This window comes from Tachysurus fulvidraco, chromosome 1 (genome assembly GCF_022655615.1).
Source record: "Tachysurus fulvidraco isolate hzauxx_2018 chromosome 1, HZAU_PFXX_2.0, whole genome shotgun sequence".
In the NCBI taxonomy this organism is placed as follows: domain Eukaryota; kingdom Metazoa; phylum Chordata; class Actinopteri; order Siluriformes; family Bagridae; genus Tachysurus; species Tachysurus fulvidraco.
In genome coordinates this window covers 12,584,969-12,602,785 of record NC_062518.1, presented here as the reverse complement: position 1 = coordinate 12,602,785, position 17,817 = coordinate 12,584,969, and the positions used below count along the sequence as shown (strand labels likewise).

Below are 17,817 nucleotides of genomic sequence, written 5' to 3'. Positions count from 1 at the left end.
ACAATGGCCGAAGTGGTCCTACATGGCTTGGATGGAAGGGCAGGTTTTCTCCATGTGGGCGATGCAGGGGAGAGATAACTGGCCAGCGTCTCTTCAACCATCAGCATCGTTCCATACCCATGGTCTTCAAGCCCCATAATGGCTGAATAGTCTGACATGGCTGGAGAAAATACACGCACCAAAAAGGGATTTTTCCAAGACCTCAATACCTCAGTATGGAGGTCTGGAAGAAATGGCAGACGCCTGCGTGCAGGTGGCTGATGGCCTGAAGTGAGAAAGCGGTTGTCCAGCTTAGAATGGACGACACCAACTACCTCTTCAGGCCAATCTAAATTCAGCTTCTCAACAGCCCAAGTTATTACCTCGAGGAGCTCCTCGAACGCGACTGATTGCGTCGGTCCCCTTCGTCATCGAGCTCCCGAACACGAAACCGAGCGATCGGAGTCAGGGGAGAGGGCAAGAGAAAGGGGAACACTCGTCTCTTGCTCCGCCTCCGCTAGCTCAACCTGGGAACCCCATGATTGAAGCCACCGCGCTGCCTCGGCAGACGCAGGACCCGAACCACGAGGCGCAGCCGAAGCTGAAAATACAGCCAGGCGGGATCGGAGCGTGCGGAGAGGGAATCCCTCACAATACACGCAGCCGGCTACCGGGCATGCTCCTCTCCCAAACACACAACACAAAGAGAATGCGCGTCGCCCCCCGTGATAAAGCGGGGGCACGGGTGCACGCATCTCTTAAAGTGCTTAGACTGCAACATTTTGCCTAGTCTTTCCCTATTTTTTTTCTTTCCCTGCACTTGACAGACAGACAAACAACACACATACACAGAGCGCTTCCTGAAGACAAAGAAAGCTGGAGCAGCGTGATGTAGATGCCCTTATATGGACTTACTGGCGAGTAATTACTCCGTCACGTGTCCTTTCTGAGCCATTAAATGGCGTGTGTGCACACAGAGCTTCCTCAAAGAAGTATTCCCATAGCGTCAGCACTGACGCAGCGTCGAGTTCCCTCGAAAGGGAACTACTTTTTCTCCTGGAAGCTCACACCTGCTGAAGCTAACTATGACGTTGGTAACCAAGACCTCCACTCCATCAAAGAGGCACTATAGGAATGGAGACATCAAAAAAGGCTAAACACCTCATCCCTTGCCAGGCCAGTTGGGCATTGTTTTTCACAAGATTCAATTTCACTGTAACCTATTGACCAAGAACAATAAAGCTGACACCCTGTCACCCCACTATAACCACATTTTAACCATAATCAGAAACCATTTTGCCAAGATCTTTAATCATGGCCCTAATACAATGGGAACTCATGGAGGAGAACTAACAGGCACAGAAGAGAGCCATCCTGCAGTTACCTACCAGTAAACCTAAGAGACAATGTGATGGATACACACGGTCCCCAGCTCCAGACACAATTGCATCAGTAGGACCGCCAACGTAGTACTGCCTTCTGGTGGCTCACACTCTGAGCGGGCATAAAGGAATAAGTGCACCAGGGATTTACCACTATTCTAGTGGAGTCAACTGATTCTCCAAATCATGCAACATGATACCCCTTAATGGTCTCCTGACAGCCATATCAGACAGAGGGGCGCACTTCACATCGAGAGTTTGGAGAGCTTTCTGCAGCAGCTTAACCTCAACATAAGCTTGACATTGGGCTATCACCCACATTCAATCGGCTAGGCATAATGCCTCAATCAGAAGCTGGGGCGCTATCTACGGGCCCACTGCAGCCAGGAGCAACAGAGAAGAATACGCACAGAACTCTTTGTGGCTCTCCACAAAGAACCTTTGATTGAGTTTACCCTGTCAAAACTGAGCCCAAGTTTTATATGGCATTTTAAAATCATACGCAAGGTAAACCCAGTTTCATACCACCTTGAACTACCACCAGCTGGTTGAGCGGAGGGCTATTCCCTGGAGGAATTATATTGGGTGAGGCCAGAGGACATTTTGTTTCCATCGCTCATAATGGAGTTCCACCAGACACACCCTAACAGGTTTGCCCCAGAAGGAGGGAAAGAGCAACAAAAGGAAAAATGGAAAGAAGCACCTGGATTTGTCTCTAGAGGGGGAGATTCTGTAACATTGCCATCAGCACTGCACTCCCTGAACTGCTAGAGGGAACTATCACTCAAGTTATTCACCCCTCCACAGTCACTCCAAAGTTCACAGACAGCAATGCTCACACAATGCTCATCATGTGGATGAAGTATTGTCAGTTTATCTGTGATTCCGAGTTTTAGCAGGTTCTAGTTTGAATATTAGCGAGGTGCAGTGTCAGGACATCTTACAAACCCTGGTGATAAATTTCAGAAGTCTTGCATAGTTAATTAAGAAACAGCATTATAAAACCTTATTATTTGTTTGTTGTGCTCACTAAGTAGAGAAACACACTGAAAGTCTACAGTCCTTCCAAACCCAGAAACCATGATTACTCATTTAACCTTCCTTTTTGTCAGCTTGGCTTAAGGATCAATTGAGACTGTATTGAAAAATTTGAACAGCTGGTGTAGATCTGCCATGAAAACATTATTCACACAAGGGACTTTATATTCTACTTTTGTGGAATATACAGCAATTAACTATTTGCCTATTAACACAATTATTAATGCCCATCTACCCATGTCTACAGATGGAGATTTGGAGAGTTGAGTGTGTATGTCCACTATTAGCAACACTGTTCCTGGGAGTAGTTATCCTTGGCACTGGAGTGAGTACATTGTTATATGTTTTATGGTTCAACATTGCTAACATTGACATACTAACCTATTTGATGTGCACAACAGTCAAATGCTATAAGCTTTGTCTTTCCAGGCACTGTTCTGCATTAGAACTTTGGTCCCTGGTAACTCCACTGGCTCCCATGATGACCGTCGCCAATCCATGAGCAGACAGCCTTCCTTTACTTACTCAGAGTGGACTGATGCCAAGCAGGAGGATTTTTATGACATGGATGCAGTTCCTGAGACACCTGTGTTTGATTGCTTCATGGACATAAAGACAGATGGTGACCCGGCTACCCTCATGGTTAAACCAGTTGGCCTGCAGGAAAGGTGATACAATTTTAATCACATTCTCCACACCCTTTTTTTCTGGTTTGTGGGTCATAAGTTTTACAAAGACTGGTTCAGGGCACCTCCAAAACAGCAGGTCTTGTGGGGTGTTTCAGTATACTGTGGTTAGCATATACCAAAAGTTGTCAAGAGATGGACAACTGGTAAACTGGCAAACAGGGTCATGGGTCCCCAACTCTTTTCGATGCACATGGGGAGCGATCTCCTCTAATCCCACAGAAAAGTTATTATTGTTTAATCATTTTTTAAAGTTTTATTCTGGCTATGATAAACAAGTGTCAGAACACAGAGTTCATTACAGCTTTCTGCCTATTATAATGTTATGGGCAATATTCTGCTGGGAAACACTGAGTCCTGGTATTCATGTGGATTTCACAGACTTTACCTAGACTTTGTTGCAGAAATAATTAATTTGTCACTGTATAATCCAGGCCTTGTACACTTATAGACAACTTATAGGCAACTAGTCTCACAAAGCCTCTGTATGTAATAAAGATAAGTTATTCTCTTTTACAGATTTTTTTCCCTTCTCACACCTATTTTAGCATGTGAGAAGAGAGAGTTGTATAATGCTAAAATTCTTACTTTGGATGTAAGTCCTTCTTACAATTTGCAATTAAATGTTCATATACTGCAAAAAATATTTAATGTTGGTTTTCTTACATTTCTTTTAGCCTTGTCACCATTGTTCAGTCTTGGGAAAAAGAAAGTGCACCATTCTTTGTTTTTATTTATGAGTGCCCAAATAAACAGTCCCTGATTGTGTGGGTCTAACCAAATAATTTCAAGTGACAACAAAATAAAACACAATAATTATTTTTTTCTCAAAATGTAAACCTACATTCACAAACCAGGTAGGAAAAATATGTGCACCGTTACACAAATCAAAAGAAAGCAATTAGTTCAGGTATTGTAAATGCAAAATCTTAGTTAATCATATCCTCACAGAGTACAGTAATCTTGGGAAGTAATCTTGGGAAGTCATATTCAAACACTTTTAAATACTACAAGTTCATCATTTTTTTCATTGTAGAGTAAACAAACTGATTCTGAATATTGGTTTGTTTTTTGGGAAAAAAACTACAAATATAAACCTGTTGGTTTCTCTTCTTATGTTGGCTTGTAGAAGCCAACATTCTGATTTCCGTTATAAGCTTATTATTATTATTATTATTATTATTATTATTATTATTATTATTATTATTATTAGACAAAAATTTATTTAAAAAATGCGGCACCAAATTCGGATATGTCGTAGACCCTGGTCTGAAGTTTGTTGCTTCTATTTTTCTAAGCGATCGGAATTCCGGCATTCCCGGTACGGAAGCTCAAAGTGGCCTTTTATAGACTTCCATTATAAACTTTTGAGGTTTATAACTCGGCAAGTTTTTGAGCGATTTACACCGAACTCGGACAGGTTCTTTAGGACCTTACTGTGGACCAAATTTTTGTTCCGGAGTTCCGACGGAATTTTCGGTTTTCCCGTAGTCGATGATCGAACATCCCATAGACTTGAATGGGGAATTCCGAAAAATCCTCTAAGCTCTCACACACACAGTACATCAGACATTAAGAATTGCATGTACTGTTCTATGCAGTATAATAAGTAGAATCCCATAATGACTGCAGTATTGACATGAAATCTCCAAACCCTCAGTAGCCAATTTTTGCCAAAAGTATTGGCACCCCACCGGGTATTCTGGTGACGTCACTCGACACCACGTGACGTCACGTGTAGCCCCGCCCCCAAAACAAGTGAAATAAAAAAATTGCACAACATGGACATGTGACATATCAAAACACTCAGCACAATGAGGGGAACTGCCCCACAGGTATTCGGATCCCGTCACATGCTCATGTCCGCTCACCTCCAAAAGTATTGACATCCTAGCGGTCCAGTAGCTTTCACAATCTTTCTGTCCACTCGCCTCCAAAATGCACCGGTCTTTGCGAATACTTGCCCCATCAAAGCCAACATCAAAGTTTTTCATGACGAACTTTACAAATCTAGTTCTCACTTGAGATTATCTGTTTACAGAAGTTTTTGAGCACCACGCAATTGTTAATTAGGCCCTGATGAACAAAACCTTAGAACTGAAAGAGGGTGTGCTTTATTTTTACTATAGCTATATACCCTCACGGTAAACCTAATGTCTTGATCTTGTCTCACTGCAGGAGAGGTTCAAATGTGTCTCTGACTTTGGATATGTGCACTCCTGGTACCACAGAGCCATATGGGATGCTGTTGTCTCCTCGAGACCAGAGTACACAAGAGTACTTGGAGAATGCATCTAATCCTCTCACACCCACACAGCTACATATGTGTGCTCTGGATGATGCCACTCTACAAGCTGAGTTCTATGTGAGCTTGATATATTTATATATATTTATACCCACATACAGACTCAGTCAACAAATGTATACACACGAATTAAAATTAAAGGCCACTAAACCCATAACATAGTGAAGAGACTGTTTGTTCTTACTGTGAACAAACATATGACCTCGGCATTAATAGAGCTACATTTATTTTGTTCAGAGAAATAGGGCATGTTGGGCAGTAATGGTTGCATGAAAATTATTACATTATTTTGAACAGCTAGCAAGTATACCCATGCAATCCATATTATGTTCAAGATTGTAGTATTAATTATGATTAGTAATGTCATTCAGTGTGTATGTAGGGACTTCATCTTGCATCCCACTTTGCTCAGTACTCTTTTTTTCACTCTTCACCGAACTTCTTGGGTCACGGGGAGCATGTGCCTATCTCAGGCGTCTTTGGGCATCAAGGCAGGATACACCCTGGACGGAGTGCCAACCCATCGCAGGGCGCACACACACACACACACACACACACACACACACACACACACACACTACAGACAATTTTCCAGAGATGCCAATCAACCTACCATGCATGTCTCTGGATCGGGGGAGGAAACCAGAGTACCCAGAGGATTCCCGCGAGGCACGGGGAGAACATGCAAACTCCGCACACACACACAAGGCGGAGGCGGGAATCGAACCCCGACCCTGGAGGTGTGAGGCGAATGTGCTAACCACTAAGCCACCATGCCCCCCCCCCCCCGTCGTACATATTAAAACCAAATTATCACCTCTCCAAAATGCATTAACGATACTCTCATCAAACATCAAAATATTAATTTGTAAATCACACTGGGGTACCCTTCTTTTGATCTGAAAACAGGAGGCACCGATGAATTTTGTGGACCCAAAGGAATATAACATTCCAGGTGTAGTGAGGAAAAACCGCTACAAAACCATCCTGCCAAGTGAGTACTTATATTAAATTAAAATATGTAAAACTTAGTTAAAGTTAAACCTTCTTTGCATTAATCAAATGAAAAGATATATAAAATTATATTTTACAATTGAAGGATATCACTTTGGACCAAAAATGTGGTCAACTGAAAAAGTACATTATTTATTTATTTGTTTGTTTAATTATTTATTTGTTTGTTTGTTTTGCAAAAACAGATGTTGAAACAATTAGCATAATATTATGGAGTTTCATCATACATCATTGTCATACACTTTCTCTGTCTACACACACACACACTCACACACTCACACACTCACACACACACACACACACACACACACACACACACACACACACACACACACACACAGTTGTGAGGACAGACTAAACAATAGCCTGAGACTGTGTCCTGAACACTAATTAGACCTCTCCTGTAGCTTTCACAATTTGAGATACCAGTAAAGAGTCTGCACATTTTGGTTAAAGTATGCATGGTGATTCATAATAGTTCAAAAGTTCACTGCAGCATAAGACTATTTAGTTTTTATACTGAATAGGACAGTGATGTGTTACAATAAACCAACCTAGAGTTAACAATTGCATGAACTAGTTGTTTCTGCATCATGCAAAATCTCAGCCATATATTTTTGATTGATAAAGACTATCCAAATAATATCTAACTGAGATTCAAATGAAAGACTGGAGTCAGTGATCACACAAGGCTATTTTACAGTTTCACATAAATGAGCAGAAATGTTTTCCAGAGTATATTATCAGAAAGCTTACTGCATCTGCAGTACTTTTCATGCCATCCACTGTCTAATGACTTTGACACATTCTTAAACATTATTAGACTGTTTTCCTTCATACAACAGTTTGTCATCATCATAACAGCCAATGCTAAAACATTTTTTACAAAATTTACACAAAGGTAGCCTGTATAGTTAAAACCAGTTGACCTAAAGCATAACAATGTGAAACCCCAACCAAACTTTACCTTTCTATGCATAGAGAAGTCATCAATTACTATAATAATCTGATAATGATCAATCAAATAAGGTCAGAGCCAAGAGAGGGCTGTTGTATTAAGCTCAACATTTTCTAGTCTATCAAGGAGAATATTATAGACAGTGGTACCAAAAGCTACACAAAGGACAATCAACAAAAGCAAGTACAAACAACCCGAATCACAGGAAATCATTTAACACCAGCCCTGTCTCTGTGCTGTGATGAGGCTAACCCTAAGTCCTGACTGACAAGTTTAATGATTTATGATAGGTTCCATGTTATTTCTTTATAGGTATGAGCATAACTGCTGTGCTACATTTTCTAGTATCTTAGAGTTAAAGGAAAGCTTTGAGTCTGGCCTATAACTGCTGTGCTACATTTTCTAGTATCTTAGAGTTAAAGGAAAGCTTTGAGTCTGGCCTGATAGTTGAGAGCAGTCAAGGTCAAGTTTTTCAAATCAGGGGTTAGAATCCTGCAAGATAAAAAGATTTCAGTACAGAGCCAGTGTTTAAAAGAAGAATCGATTACATTTAAAAGAGGTTTGATTTTATTCCATAGTATCTTTTTAAAAAACAATCAAACAAAAATGTGTAGATAAGTGATCTAGTACACAAGATGATCTTGATGAAGAAATTAATATAATTTGTTTGATCTCTCAAAATAGTAAAATATTTTAATTAGGGATCTGATATATTTATCAAGCATAGCGTTAGTTCTGGCAGGCCACGTCATGAAGCGTGCATCCGCTGTTAATTTCATTGACCCGCTTTCTCCGTCGCTGTTGCCGCACGATTTAAACTCCATTATACTCCATATATTCGAGCTGAAAGGAAAGTCTAAATATGCTTTAAACTTACGGTTAATCGATATGGCGTGCATGTTTGCGGTGTGTTTTGAGTCGGAAGTGATCTTAGGGCTGGCGTGTTGTACAGTCTGTTATGCTATGCTACTGTTATGAGAGCCATGAGGGCTCCCTCTGCTGGCCTCCAGAGGATTTGCTGCACTTTAGCATCAGGATCTATTTCCCACTATTCATTGCACCACCAACTCAGCACACCTGTTTCCCGTTTGTAATCACCCGGTCTATTTAAGCTCACTCAGAACGCTTTCGTGTTGCGAGGTATTGTTAGCACTGTCTGCATACTGAGCGTTTATTCTATTCTGTCTATTGCCCTGTTTTTGACCTTGCTTGTTTTTCGTGTTTGTGAACGTTTGCTGCCTGCCCTGACCTACGCCTGGATAACTGACTTCTGCTTTTGGATTTCCTTTGTTGTTGTTTGCCTGATGTGTGACCCTTGCCTGTCTTGGATATTGCCTAATAAACCAGCATTTGGATCTAACCTGTTTCACGTTGGTGACAGCTACGCTACACTGTTATGTTATGCTACATTATGCTATGTTATGTTTTATACCTTTTATACGTCCCACAATGGGGAAATTTCTATGTATAGCAGCAAAGAGAGAGAAATATTGCACACAGGCACGTTTTCCAAAAATATATAAATAAAACACGGTGAAAATATTCGTTATTGCAGTTAAACAGTAATCCAACATGTAATTACGGTGACTGGTTTACCAGTGCAGCTTTGATTGTAAATTATGCTATGCTACGTAATGCTATGCTGTGCTGTACTATGCTTTGATATCATGTCGATATGTTATGCTAGGCTATGCAATGCCTTGCTATGCTATGTCATGTTACATATCTATGATATGTTATGCTACGTTACGCTATGCTACGTCATGCTAGGCTATGATACCTCATCCTAGGCTATGCACGTCACGCTAGACTACGCTATGCCTCGCGATGTTAAGCTACGTTATGCCATGTTATGCTATGCATGTCAAGATGGGTCATTCTATGCTTTGCTATGCCATGCTAGTGTGGCCAGATGGCAGAGGGAGGGTATGAATTAAATGAATTTAAATGATTTAAGAACTCTAAAGGATTAACAATGCCCGACTACGCCACCCTGGGAATCTCACCCAAGGAATTAATTGAGAATACTGTGCACAAGTTCCCCACTTTGTGGCAAATTAACAATGGAGACAGAGGTACTGGTATAAAAATGGAACACTGTTTATTGAATAATGACAAAGGAAGTCTAAAATGCATTCACTTGTAAAACCACAATCACACAAATGGTCCAAAAAAGACAACACAAGGAGCTGCAGCCTATGCTAAATGACCGGCCGTACAGGCCTTTACTCTACGTACACTGCAAACTTACACCACTCCCAAAAGCCCCAGTGCACACGGTAAATCACAGCAGTCCGTGAGGAAACACCATCACCACCTAAAGGCTTCAGCCCTGCTCTTCAGAAAAGGTCTGCAGCTCCTGTAAAACAGAATAACAGAACACCCTCTCACACACACACACAAACAAAAATGTTTAACAAGGTTTAGGCAGGCAACACAGCTGACACCTAATGCCTGCAAAAACACACAATAACAAATTAACAGAATTAAATCAAATTAAAGAATAAAGAACACAAAACCAATTGTCACTGGAACAACAGAGAAAATCTCACCAGTACTTTGGCAAAAATACAGAGATTAACCAAAAATAATTAATAAATCAATTAAATAAAACTCAACTGGACCATCTAAGTGCAAAAGAGCACTCCCAAACCATTAGCGGATTCACAACCACATTAAAATGGCATTCACGAACGTTCAATGAAGAACAAGACAGCGGTGACGTCACTGCATGCCCCTATCACTCTACAACATAGGGAAAACTAATCATGTTAGCCAGTCACCATAAAATATTTATATAATAAAACCCACATGAATCAGACCCACCATATAACAGGCACAGGGACCCGGGAGTCAGTAGAGGTGAAGATTATACTCCATAGTTGCAATGCGAAGTATAGTTTCAGTTTAATCATTCAACTGGTGAAGCTCAGGATACACGAGGGAAAATAACAGTCGTCATCCGCCCATACACGGCATTGTATTGACTACAAAAAACGCACGAGTTACTACCGAAACGCAAGTACATCAGCACGCCATTACAAACATTAACATGCATAACATTACCTGAATATGGTCGCATAAACAGATGTGAGACACACACCACGAACAATACGTCAAAGCCACGATATCTGCAGCCACGGAGATGACTACAGTTGCTGCGATCGTCCTGCGAAGCTGCAGAAAACCGACATGTATAATCCATGTTTTAAAAGAGATGCATAGCGATAGTTGTTTCACGTACCAAAATCACAACAGCCCTCAATCCATAAACCGGAAGCGAAACGGGATCCCGGGAAGTGACGCTCGTTTAGGTCACACATGCATGTTGTTTATATAGACATAATCCAACCTCCTCTATCAGCACCAACCAATGAATAACCTAATGCCTAATAATCACTTATCGACCTCCACCTGCCACACTAGGTTACATTATGCTAGGTTATGCTATGCCACAATATGCCTTGCTATGCTAGGTAATGCTATGCTAGGCCGTGTCCTGTTATGCTAGGTCATGCTATGCCTTGCTAGGCTATGTTATGTTACGCTATGTCATGCCAGGCTATGTTATGCCAGGCTATGTTATGTTACGATATGTTATGCCAGGTTATGCTATGCCTTGCTACGCAATGTAAAATTACGCCAGGTTATGCTACGCCCTGCTAGGCTACATTACATTACGTTACGTCATGCTATGTTACGTTATGTTATGCCATGCTTTGCTAGGCTATGTTATGTTACACTATGTTAGGCTATGTTATGTTACGCTATGTTATGCAGTGTTTGTATAAAGTACTAGAAAGCAATACTTGAGTAAAAGTACAAGTATCGTACTGGAAAAAGACTGGTAGAAGTGAAAGTCAGCTTTTAGAATATTACTCAAGTACAAGTCTTAAAGTATCTGATATATACTGTACTTAAGTATCAAAAGTAATTTTCTGATATTTGATGTACTTAAGTATTTGAAGTAAAAGTAAAAAGTAAAATTTCAGTGATTTACGGTAGGCATAAGATCAGGGGAGGTTCTAGGATTTCATCTTTAGGGGATTTAGCCCTCAGTGAGAATTTAAAACAAGAAGAGTTTTATATTATATAACTACATAGTAAGCCAAAAGTTATGGTATTATTAAATGGCAAAAGTGGACACCAAAATTTTATGCATGATGTAAGGATTCCAGTCTTGAATCAAATCAGTTCATGTTTGTGTGCATTCTCTACAGTGTGTCCAATGAATGCAGTCATTGATAAAAAAAATATTCACAGGACAAAGACCGAATCAATAAATGTTATTTTTATTTACTATTGAATGGAATGTTTGCATTAATATTTTATTCATTAATATTACAAATGTGCTATCAACTCTGGAAATAAGAATAGTGAAATTTCTTTGAAGCTTTCCGATTAACGTTATACATAAATGCCTCCAGCTCTGATTGCGAGTGCACGCTGCGTGTGCCTGTGCTGCTCCGTAGAGCGTGCATGCGGACGTGCATAATGCAATCTAGGAGCAGTGATTCGCCAAACCTCCCTTATTGCCGTTGCACACATTTCTTCTGAATTTATTTTACGAGTAACAAAGATGCTTAATGGAAATATAACGGAGTAAAAGTATACATTTTATCTAGGAAATGTAGCGGAGTAAAAGTGAAAGTTGACATAAATTTAAATAGCAAAGTAAAGTACAGATGCGTGAAATTTCTACTAAGGACAGTAACAAAGTATTTTTACTCCTTTACATTACAACACTAATGTTATGTTAGGTTAGGCTTTGTTATGTTATGTTAGGCTATGTTATGTTACGTTATGCTATGCTGTGTTATGCTATATCATGCTAGGTATGTTATTCCTTGTGACGTAATGCTATGCCACGTTATGCTATGCTATGCTTTTCACGATAGGTTAAGCTTCGCTTTACTATGCTTTGCCATTCCAAGAAACTTTTAATCATAGACTTGTCAGCTCCTCATAACAATGGACATGTTCCAAGCATTAATAGCTTGTTATCCTCTCCACAATTTTTCCTGTTTTATGCTTCAGTTGACATGCTACCCAGTTCATTAAAACAGTCGAAAAGCAGCATGGCTGGGCAAAGCCGACATCGCACATACCTTCAAAAATATTTGCATGCCTCGCAATAATAATTTTGATGCCTCCTATGACCTCAATCCAATCCTGTGGCCTCTCACCAGAGTTTTAGGAGACAGAGCAGAGAAAACAAACCCATCACCATCGACAAGACACCTGCAGAGCGGGCGAGCAGCTTTTAAGTTCTCGGCATTAACATCAGCGAGGATCTCACCTGAACCTACACACTGACGCAGTGCTGAAGAAGGCACATCAACGCCTCTTCTTCCCAAGACGGCTAGGAAGATAGGAATGAGCCCCAGCATCCCCAGAACATTCTACACCTGCACTATAGAGAGCATCCTGACGGGCTGCATCAGTGCCTGGTTTGGTTTCTTAAAAGGGTTGCACGTACTGCCAGCCACATCGTTGGAGGTGAGCTTCCCTCCCTCCAGGTCATCTGCTCCAGGTGGAGATTAGGAAAGCCCGGAGGATCATCAATGACTCCACCCAGCCGTCCCACAGACTGCTTCTGCTTCCCTCGGGAAGACGTCACCGCAGCATCCGATCCCGCACTAGTCAACTGAGGGATACCTTTTCCCTCAGGCTATCAGACTAATTAACAGTCAAAACTAATACAACCTACAGCATACTTCCACAATATGGTATGCCACACACTGCAACCAGAGTCTTCTACAGGGCTCATGCTTCTCCTACATGTTATCACTAGTTTGGTGGATATACAACAGGCTCATTGTTACATCGCTGCGTATTATGCTTCCCCCTCTATGCTGCACACTTGGCCTCAACTCACTACAGCAACATGCTCGTTGCAAATATGCCGCAATCTGCTCAACCCAGGGTGATGCTTCCCCGATTGTTGATTAGCCCTGGATGTACTAGCTTTCAAAAATATGTTTGAACATCAAACTTCATGAGCAACCTGAGCCTTCTACAGTGCGCATGCTTCCCCTACCTATTATCGCTAGCTTAGCTTATATACAACATGCCGTCGTCATATTACTGCTGTGGGGTGTATTCTGCTTCCTCCATTATGCTGCACACCCAGCCTCAACTTCTACAGCAACAAGTTTGTTACACATATGCCATCATCTGCTCAGCCAGGGTGATGCTTCCCCTGATTGCTGATTAGCCCCAGACGTACTGGCTTTCAAAAGCGCGTTCAAATACCAAGCTTCACGAGCAACCAGAGTCTTCTACAGGGCGCAGGCTTCCCCTACCTGTTCCCACGATAGCCTAGTGTATATTCAACATGCTTGTCGTTATATCGCTGCCGCAGGGGTGTATTATGCCTCCCCTTTACGATTCACACTCGGCTTAACAGACTACAGCAACATGCTCATTGCAAATATGCCGCCATTCACTCAGCCCAGGGTGACCTTCCCCTGAATGTCGATTAGCTGGATGTACTACTGTAGCTTTCATACTGCAACATCGTTTTCTTCCCTCTGGATGTTGAATTCAAGCTGCATGAGAGACCAGAGCTTCTACAAGACGCATGATCCCCTACCCGTTCTCACTAATATTTAGTGGATATACAACATGCTTGTTTATATTGCTGCCGCAGGGGTGCATTATCTTCCCCCTTTGCCTCACACTTCGCTTTAACTGACTACAGCAACGTGCTCGTCGCAAATATGCCATTTGCTCAGCCCAGGATGACTCTCCTCCGATTGTCGATCGGTTCTGGACTTACCAGCTTCTACTGCAACAGTTATGTTGGGGGTTTTCCGTTGGCACATGGTTTTGTTTTGGGGGTCTATACCGCCAACACTAACCATACTGCCAACAATAACTGTATGCTATCATCTAATAAAATCTCATTTGACAAAGTGGTCCTGACCAAAATCAAGCATCGCGTTAGTTCTGGCAGGCCACGTCGTCAAGCGTGCATCAGCTGTTAATCAGCTGTCCACGACACGCACCAATCCGGTTACGACATCCATATTACCCGACCATTTAACTTCCCATTCATTGAGCCACTTTCTAGCGCGTCGCTGCTGCTGTGATTTAAACTCATTGTACTAGTTTATGTCTTAAATCTCCACATATTTTTCTCTCTCTCCCTCTCTCTTTAATTATTTGATTAATTATTTATCCATTTATTATTTGCCAAAAAAAAAAACCTATGCATGATTAATGGTTCTGTTATAGGGGGGGTCTATTCTATTTTCTAGTTGCTGCTCTCCCCGCTCGGTCCATGCATGCGCAGGGACGGGTGTGTGGATTCCTGCCCAGAACAGAATCATACTGCCAACACTAACTGTATGCTATCATCTAATAAATTCTCATTTGACAAAGTGGTCCTGACAGAAATTACTCTTTTGTTAGTTTAGTTAGCTATCATATATAGTTTGCATGATTTTTCCCCAATTTTCTCCACACATATTGATTGTGTACATTCTTGTGTAGTGGTCTTATTACTTATTAGTTTAAGTATTAAGTAATTATAATTATTACATATTTCTTTAATACTCTATTAGGATGGAGGATGTTGCTCTCAGAACCACCACTCAGATTTTCTATAGCTCATTTCATGCTGTTTAAAATACCACCAAATTAGTCTACTTCTTGATTGGTATGTTTTAAGGTGCATTTGTGGTTGTTATATCCAGGTTTTAGTTTTTTCTTTCTAAATATTTTTCCTGTGGAGAAAATGTTGTCTAGAATGTAGCGAGACGCTAACTCATTCAGTCACCTGATCAAGTTCTCTAGGATAAGATGGTGATTCAATTCAAGTTGAGGAAGTGGAAGTAGAGGAAGCTGTTACAGATATTTATAATAATAATATAGGCATCAAACAAAAACCTAGACACACATTCAATACATTACTTGCATAATATATTCAGCCATGAAAAATAAGTCTACCTATCCAGTCCCACCAATTATTTTTTACAGATACATATACTTGTATAGATATATCCTATATATTAATGGAGTTAATGTCAAACCTGGATGTTTTCATTCTACATTTATTAGGCTTTAATCAAAAAGTACATTATCACAACATTATCTGTGTCAGGAACATTGCTTGGCCATTTTCCTGCATCATGTTGTGTGTCACCTGTTCTTTTTGTTACTCGCCTGTTCCTATTTGACTGTTATTAATTTGCCTATTTATTTTCTCTGCGTTGCGTATGGTGGCAGGAGTATTTGCCTTTTTTGCCCTTCTTCGATTTAGTTTGCCCTTCTTCGATTTAGTGTGTATTTTCTGTGTTTGTTTTGTCTGTGCCTTTTTAACTGAGTTTTCGTTATTTTTCCTGTCTGCATTTCTTTTAAATCGTGACATTATCAGTCACATTTTCTAACAATCTATTGATCCAATACTTACATAGCTCTAATACTATTATAGAAAATATGGTCACATTTCTTCAGTGCTGTTTTATTTGGTTTCACACACTTCACATCTATTAACTGCAAATTAGTTGATATGGGTGCAAAAATTAAACTTTATTTATTTTATGTTTAAAAGACAGGGGAGTTTTGCTCTGCTAGCCCTGATAATGAACCACAGGCACCCATCTTCCCTCAGTTTTCTCTAAAGTCAAGAGCATTGCATGTTAATTCATACCAATGAATGTAACAAAGTGTAATCATTTAGGATCTAGCACTCTCTATATAAGATTCAGTGAGGCAAGTATAGGCAGGTATAGATAGGTGGATACAGAATTCCACTGGTAAAAAAGTGTATCTATTATACATTCTTATAATATGTATTGGTTTAATGACGACATAGTCTTCTAAAAGGCACATAATATAAAAAAAAACCTCTCATCTCAATGTTTCAGACACGCACAGTAGGGTCTGCCTTCAAGGAACAAAGGAGGATGACTTTCTCAGCACATACATAAATGCTAACTACTTGAAGGTAAGTGCCCTTTGTTTATTTATAGTGTCGCTTGCTGTATGTTTACCGAACTGTGCAATTGTTAAGTTTGTCCCTTTTTGTATTATATAGATTTCTTAATTATTAATTATTGTGATCTGTTTAATTATTAAAAATTAAAAATACTGCAGTGATATATCTTTAAATGAAAGCTATATGTGCAGTTTGGTTTCCTCCCACTGTCCAAAATCATGCCAGTAGGTGGACTGGCAAAAATAAATTGAGGTATGAATAAGTGTGAATCAGTGAAAATGCATTACACTCAATGTTCCTGGTTTTGGATCTAGGTCCATGGTAACTTTAGTGAAAGACTGAATAATTGGTCCTTAAATTATTAAATTATTTTAAATTATTAAAAATCATTCCATATTAAAGAATAGACTACACTTTTAAACTTAATTAAATTACATTTATTTGTATAGCATTTTAAACAATTCACAAAAAGTCTCAAAGCAGCTTTACAGAAGTATCAAAAAGAATAAAAAAATTTTATAAAAAAAATAATAAATGCTCTAGTTACACTAGTTAGCAACTTAATGTTATGGATTTATTTACTAGTCTTTTATTATTATTGTAATGTTGCAAGTGCTATTCAGGCAAATCTGCCATCAGCACGCTTCCTTATAGTCTTTGGGTCACATGCCGATATTCAGCACAACCCGCGACACCTGCGCACGACGTTATTTAAGACCCCAAATTTCTTCACTCAGTGTGTGGACATAGTCTGTGCCAGTGTGTAGCATGGTAATACGTATCAGAGCACATGGCGCTCTAAGAGGTAATCTCTAAGAGAAGGATTTGAGTTTTCACTTGAGTTTCACTTGCGTTTCAGGGCGGTAAATTCGTAACAGAGTACACGCCACTCTGAGATGTCATTTCTTCAAAGAGTTAGTATTTAGAAAGACTCTGAGGTTGTGGTTGCTAACTCATATCAGAGCGTTAAGCACCTGACCACCTCTTCCGGGTTCAGATCAAACCCCTTAGACACAAGCACTCCACATTTACCTATTATTACTTTGCTATATACAGTAAATATTCTTGTATGGACTGCTGTGGCACAGGAGGCCTTCGAGGCCTAAAGGGAGAGGCTGATTTCAGCCCCGGTGCTTTGGATGCCTGACCCAAAGGCCCATAGTGGAATTCGATGCTTTCAATATAGGAGTCAGGGCCATCCTTTCCCAGCGTTCAGGACCTAAGGAATAGCTGCACCCCTGCACATATTTCTTTCAGCAACAGAGAGGAACTATAATGTATCACAACATTATCACAAGATCAGGTATAACACAAGGTATCACAAGATCCTTACTGTTAAATTGGCCCTGAAAGAGTGGAAGCATTGGCTGGAGGGGGCCAAGCACTAATTCCTCATCCAGACAGACCTGACCTACATCCAGCAGGCCAAGCGACTGAACCCACGATGAACCCAACTCCCTTGCCTGGCCGCCTCCAATCCGGCAACATAGTTCAGACACCTGATGTGGGTT

The 17,817-nt window shown here is 40.5% G+C and overlaps 1 protein-coding gene and 1 long non-coding RNA gene across 3 annotated transcripts in view; one reads left to right on the top strand and one right to left on the bottom strand.

The window, feature by feature from the left end:
- ptpn5 (protein tyrosine phosphatase non-receptor type 5) overlaps nucleotides 1-17,817 on the top strand; it is a 120,571-nt gene that overhangs the window by 81,362 nt on the left and 21,392 nt on the right. For both annotated transcript variants that reach the window (XR_007144710.1, XM_047822535.1), the window contains exons 4-8: nucleotides 2,647-2,724; nucleotides 2,829-3,067; nucleotides 5,264-5,450; nucleotides 6,300-6,384; nucleotides 16,236-16,315. Coding sequence is in view for 1 of the 2 variants with exons in the window: in XM_047822535.1 (XP_047678491.1) it covers nucleotides 2,647-2,724; nucleotides 2,829-3,067; nucleotides 5,264-5,450; nucleotides 6,300-6,384; nucleotides 16,236-16,315 (669 nt within the window). In the remaining variant the exon portion in view is untranslated. The remainder of the gene's footprint in view (nucleotides 1-2,646; nucleotides 2,725-2,828; nucleotides 3,068-5,263; nucleotides 5,451-6,299; nucleotides 6,385-16,235; nucleotides 16,316-17,817) is intronic.
- Nucleotides 10,209-10,747, bottom strand: LOC125146211. The gene is made up of 3 exons (XR_007144711.1): nucleotides 10,607-10,747; nucleotides 10,429-10,539; nucleotides 10,209-10,349 (listed from the first exon to the last, which is right to left on the bottom strand). It is a non-coding gene; the product is annotated as an uncharacterized LOC125146211 (long non-coding RNA).